This window comes from Patella vulgata, chromosome 5 (genome assembly GCF_932274485.2).
Source record: "Patella vulgata chromosome 5, xgPatVulg1.2, whole genome shotgun sequence".
In the NCBI taxonomy this organism is placed as follows: domain Eukaryota; kingdom Metazoa; phylum Mollusca; class Gastropoda; family Patellidae; genus Patella; species Patella vulgata.
The window spans coordinates 41720160-41726159 of NC_065883.2; the positions used below are offsets into that span (position 1 = coordinate 41720160).

At 35.0% G+C, this 6000-nt stretch overlaps 1 protein-coding gene across 1 annotated transcript in view; it reads left to right on the top strand.

The window, feature by feature from the left end:
• Positions 1 to 4356, top strand: part of LOC126821485 (UDP-galactose transporter senju) — a 133331-nt gene extending 128975 nt beyond the window's left edge. The window contains exon 5 of the mRNA XM_056100979.1: positions 3677 to 4356. Coding sequence (XP_055956954.1) covers positions 3677 to 4318 — 642 coding nt within the window. The 3' untranslated portion in view covers positions 4319 to 4356. The remainder of the gene's footprint in view (positions 1 to 3676) is intronic.
• The last annotated feature ends 1644 nt before the right edge of the window (positions 4357 to 6000 follow it).

The window sequence follows — 6000 nt, forward strand, 5'->3', positions numbered from 1 at the left end:
TTCATGTGGACACTATTATGCCGTCGCCCGTGTCCGTCCGGACGTCCGTCCACATTTGTTTGTGGACTCTCTACAGGTCACAATTCTTATCCGATTTTGACGAAACTTGAAATATAGGTTTATCCCTAAAAGATCTCGGCTGCTTTAGATATTGGCATGTATCGGATCGAAACTTCATGGATTATGGCCCCTGATTGTACGAAAAATTGCGTTTTTAGCTTGTGGACCCTATAGAGGTCACAATTTTTATCCGATTTTGTTGAAACTTGAAATGTAAGTTTATAACCCAAAGATCTCGGAGCTTTCGATATTCGCGCATATCGGACCGTAACTTCCTGAATTATGGCCCCTGATTGTAAGAAAAATCGCGTTTTTAACTTGTGGACCCTATAGAAGTCATAATTTTTATCTGATTTAAAAAAAACGTATTATTATATCACCGTTAGACCCTAAGGACGACTGAGTTCGAATTTCGTGAAAATCGGCCCAAAATTGACAGACAAAATGGCTGCCGTTCGTTCTCAAATAGCGTAAAAATTGGGTATATCAAGGTTGTGGACCGTAACTTCCTGAATTATGGCCCCTGATTGTACAAAAAATCGCTTTCTTTTTAGCTTGTTCTCTATCCATCTCTCGAAAATGTGGGCGTATCCTGCCTGGCAGCCGCTGGTTTCTGATCTTTATCAGGAATTTTTTGTACTATTGTACACACGAAATCATGACCTGGTATATTAAAATGGGAGTTTACATGGGGGGAATTTCATGTGGACGTATATTGTCGTCGCCCCTATTTGTCCGTCTGTCCGTCCATTTGAAATCCTAAATAAAAAAAATATTAAACGACAAAATACTAAAATAGCAAATAAATGGCGGAAATCGTCGGATCAAATTTTTACTACGATTTTCGTCTTCAGCACCCATGGACAGATATATTCAACAACAAAACAGCAAATAAATGGCCTGGTTGCTATGGGATTTTGTTTTAGAACATACCAAATCTTTGACTTGCTTTTTCTCAAAACTTACTTTTGTGAGTTGGGTAGCTTCAAATGGACAGAGCTCAGTCAATTTTTGCCCTTTTCAAACAAACTATACATCAAATTGAAGGTAATGAATTGGAGAATGTGAAAATAACAATAACTCAATTTTTAAAATTTCCTCACTATGACTCAGTATGCCATGGGGGTCACATATGTTGTTTACATTAGTGAGATGAAGAAGCCTTTTTAATTCCAATAATTTCTGCTTATTATGTCTAGGCTTATGGCCCTTGTTTCACTTTGTTTAACCTTGTGAACGCTTTAATGCCAAAAGTTATCACCCAATCATTTGTGAAATTTATATGCATTTTTTAAATTAGTGAAATGAAGAAGCCTATTGAATTTCAGCAATTTCCTTTTATTACGTCTAGTTATGGCCCTTATTTCACTTTATTGAACCATGTGAACGCTCTAACGCCAAAAGTTATCGCCCAATCTTTGTGAAATTTATATGCATGATTTAAATTAGTGAAACGAAGAAGCCTATTTAATTTCAATAATTTCTGTTGATTATGTCTAGACTTCTGGCCCTTGTTTCACTTTGTTGAACCTTGTGAACATTCTAAACCCAAAAGTTATCATCCGATCTATCTGAAATTATATGCATTATTTAAATTAGTGTAATGAAGAAGCCGATTGAGTTTCAGCAATTTTTGTTTATTACGTCTAGAGTTATGGTCCTTGTTTCACTTTATTGAACCTTGTGAACTTTCTAACATGCGTCATTTAAATTAGTAAAGGGAAGAATCCTATTGAATTTCAGCAATTTCGTTTATTACTTCTAGAGTTATGGCCCATGTTTCACTTTGTTGCACTTTGTGAACGCTCTAACCTCTAAAGTTATCTGCCGACCTGTATGAAATTTATTACATCTAGAATTATGGCTCGTGAACGTTCTAACGTCGAAAGTTATCATCCGATCTTGGTGAAATTTATATGCGTTATTTAAATTAGTGAAATCAGGAAGCCTATTGAATTTCAGCAATTTACAATAATTACTTCTAGAGTTGTGGCCCTTGTTTCACTTTGTTCAACCTTGTTAATGCTCGATTGATTAAAGTTATCATCCAATATGTATGAAATTTATATGCATCATTGAAATTTGTGAAACAGAGGTCTATTGAATTTCAGCAATTTCCGTCAATAATTTCTAGAGTAATGGCGGTTGTGAACCTGTTGAACGTTTGAATAACAAAAGTGATCATCTGATCTGTATGAAATTTATATGCATTATTTAAATTAGTAAAACAAAAAAAACCTGTCAAATTCAACAATTTCTGTAGATTACTTCCAGAGTTGAGACCCTTGTTTCAGTTTGTAGAACCTTGTGAACCCTCAAACGGCAAAAATTATAATCTGATCTGTATGGAACTGTCTTGTAAAGGCCCCCAATTACCTACAAAGGAATAAATATGCGACAACCCGTGTCGACCGCACGGACGATTTGGCTGCTGTGGGCGTATGTTTCGTTGTCTGGCAACCTATCTTATCTACTTTGTGATCAACAACAGTGCAAAGAAATGCGTCGTCAATATTTCTTGATAAGTTAATATTAACTTAATATATAAAATTTCATAGAATACGGAACTTTTCACATGTATGCTACTTCCATCTACACAAGATGTCTGTTTCTCTGTCTTCGCTTCGCTGTGAACGAAGGTTTCCATTTACACATGACAATTAATGACAAGGGATACTAGATCTGTATTTTGAATAAAAGCACCAACAATATACAATAATGTTAGGCTTATGATATAAAACGAATGGCAAATAACCATCCTTATCATTCTAGGATATTCGCCATTCGATCCACTCTGTTTGTCGACCCGTGCCTCCCCTTAATGAAAACTATTGAAACATTGTATCTTACAACAGACTTATATCATGTATATGTCTTCATTAGCCCAGAACAGAACAGCAGGACGTTAAACCCCATTTGATTTTATTTTTATATTCCCATATACAAGCTACTCTAGAGGTCACCATTTTCATCCAATTTTGATGTAACGTCACAAGGTTTTCGACAAAGAGGGTAACTCCAGAAGAGAAAGTAGCAAGACTCTGAATATCATTAGAGTTTGTCCTCTTATCACCAGAATGCTTCACGTAAAACTTTAAAAGAATTAGTTAAAACCTGTAGCCTCTATTGCGTTCACAAGCCAATTCTTGATGGACTGATGACATAAAAAACCCACAATGAAGCATTGAGATCATGACAGAACTAAGTCTGTGGATAATCAGCGCTACTCAATGTTTAGTTCCATAGTTGCCTCCCCGTTATGAAAAACTTTTTAACATAATAGAGGCTATAAACATATTTTGGTCTTATTTTGTGAGAATCATTTTGATCATGATCAGAGGACGAACCTCTACGATATTCAGCTTTCAGCACCCTTCTGTTCCGGAGTTACCTCCCTCAGCCAAAAACCTTCCGAACACGATAGAGGGTACAGTTTTTAATAGATTCTTTTTTAGATTCGATGTGAAGCACTAGCCCAACCGATTTTCAGAGTTCTCTTCCTGTGTCTTGCAAAATGTGGGCAACTAAAAGGTTTCGAAACGAGGTTAACCAAGCCCAGGCATATTAAAATAACTTTTCTTCCATCATTCTATTTTATTATTCTTGTTATTTCCAGGTTCTTTTTCAAAAACAACTCAGTAGAATTCAGTGGTTATCAATGATATTGTTAACATTCGGTTGTATTTTAAAAGAAATTCATCGTACTCATCACACAAAGGAATCAAGTTCTTCACTGGCCTTTCAAGTTTTTGATTACCATTTTATCCTCATATTAGTGCAGGTGTTTGCGTCTTGCTTTGCAGGTGTTTACAATGAATATTTATTAAAAGACTGTAAAGCACACTTCATGTTGCAAAATGTTTTTATGTACACTGACTCAATTATTTGTAATTTTGCTGTTTTAGGCCTGAAAGGTGAATTGCTCAGCGCTTTTACTATTGATAGTGTAAAGGCTATTGGTGATCCATTTGTTTTAGCTGTCATTGTCAATAATACATGCATAGGTATATGTGTTAGTTTGTTTTTGCGATCGATGAATTCTATTTTGAAGAGTTTTGCCAGTGCTATTGAGCTAATATTTACTGCAATCTTGTCCTGGGCAATCTTTGGCATACCAATCGACATTTATACATTGGTGTCAATATTGATTATAACTGGTGCTATCATATTATATTCTCAAAATCCAGTTATAAATCAGTTGTCAAACACAGGTTTGAATGAAACACTGCTGACTAGAAAAGAAAATGATGTAAAATAACTGATGTGCTATTTATTCTAATAAAGAGCTTTCATTTATGTGATGTTTGAGGAAATGTGTGTATATTCACTTTACAAAATGTCCTGATGATACAAAATCTATTTGGGTTATTCTGTCTCAACTCACCAAATGAGTCAAACTACCAAATCGTCGATTTTGCTGAAATTTGCTACATATGCCCAATTTGGCTGAAAAGTCTCATATTCTGAAATTTAGTTTGATTGACTAACGGTTTGGGAGATTGAACCCAGGAATGTATAGATAAACTAATGTCTGTAAATCTGAATTTCAGTAACACATCACTTTATCCGAACATATAAAACAAGAGTACCGCTGCATGATATGTCCACCTTCCTGCTTTGATTGAAAGGGATTTTTTTTTAAATGACGAGAACGGAATATGGCAACAGACAAGGAAGGTTGGGTTTGCCAAAGTATATTTCCAGAAATGTGATTTTTTGATCAAGAGGCTAAAGTTAATATCTGATTGACTTTAAATTTATATACAGTGTTTAAGGTGTCATGAGACGAAGAAGCTTATTGATTTTCACCGATTTCCGATAATTACTGCCAGAGTTATGGCCCTTGATCACTTTAAAGTTAATATCTGATTGACTTTAAATTTATACACAGTGTTTAAGGTCATGAAACGAAGAAGTCTATTCATTTTCAGCGGTTTTCGATAATTACTGCCAGAGTTATGGCCCTTGATCACTTTGAAAACTCTTGTGGGCGCTCTAGAGGCTAAAGTTAATATCCGATTGACTTTAAATTTATACACAGTGTTTAAGGTCTTAAGACGAAGAAGTCTATTCATGGCCCTCGATCACTTCAAAAAATCTTGTGGACGCTCTAAAGGCCAAGGTTAATATCCGATTGTCTTTAAACACAGTGTTTAAGATCATGAGACGAAGAACCCTATTGATTTTCAGCGATTCCGATAATTACTGCTAGAGTTATGGCCCTTGATCACTTTGAAAACTCTTGTGGGCGCTCTAGAGGCTAAAGTTAATATCCAATTGACTTTAAATTTATACACAGTGTTTAAGGTCTTAAGACGAAGAAGTCTATTCATTTTCAGCAATTTTCGATAATTACTGCCAGAGTTATGGCCATTGATCACTTCAAAAAATCTTGTGGATGCTCTAGAGGCTAAAGTTAATATCCGATTCACTTTAAATTTATACACAGTGTTTGAAGTCATGAGACGAAGAATCCTGTTGATTTTCAACGATTTCAGATAATTACTGCAAAACTTATGGCCCTTGATCACTTTGAAAAATCTTGTGACGCTCTAGAGGCTAAAGTTAATATCCGATTGACTTTAAATGTATACACAGTGTTTAAGGTCATGAGACGAAGACGCCTATTGATTGTCAGCGATTTCAGATAATTACTGCCAGAGTTATGGCCCTTGATCATTTTGAAAAATCTTGTGCGATGCTCTAGAGGCTAAAGTTATCATCTGATTGACTTCAGATTGATACGAACAAGTATATTGATTTTAAATGAATTTTTATGACTTGAACAGCTAAGTCCATGATATTAAAAGTTTCGTATACTAACCGTTAGCATAGGGTAGAACTTTATAAAAACCAAACAAATTCTAATGGTTTTCTGATAATTACTTCATGATTTGTTACTCTTAATCAGATTTTAATGTATTATAAATGTTTCATTAC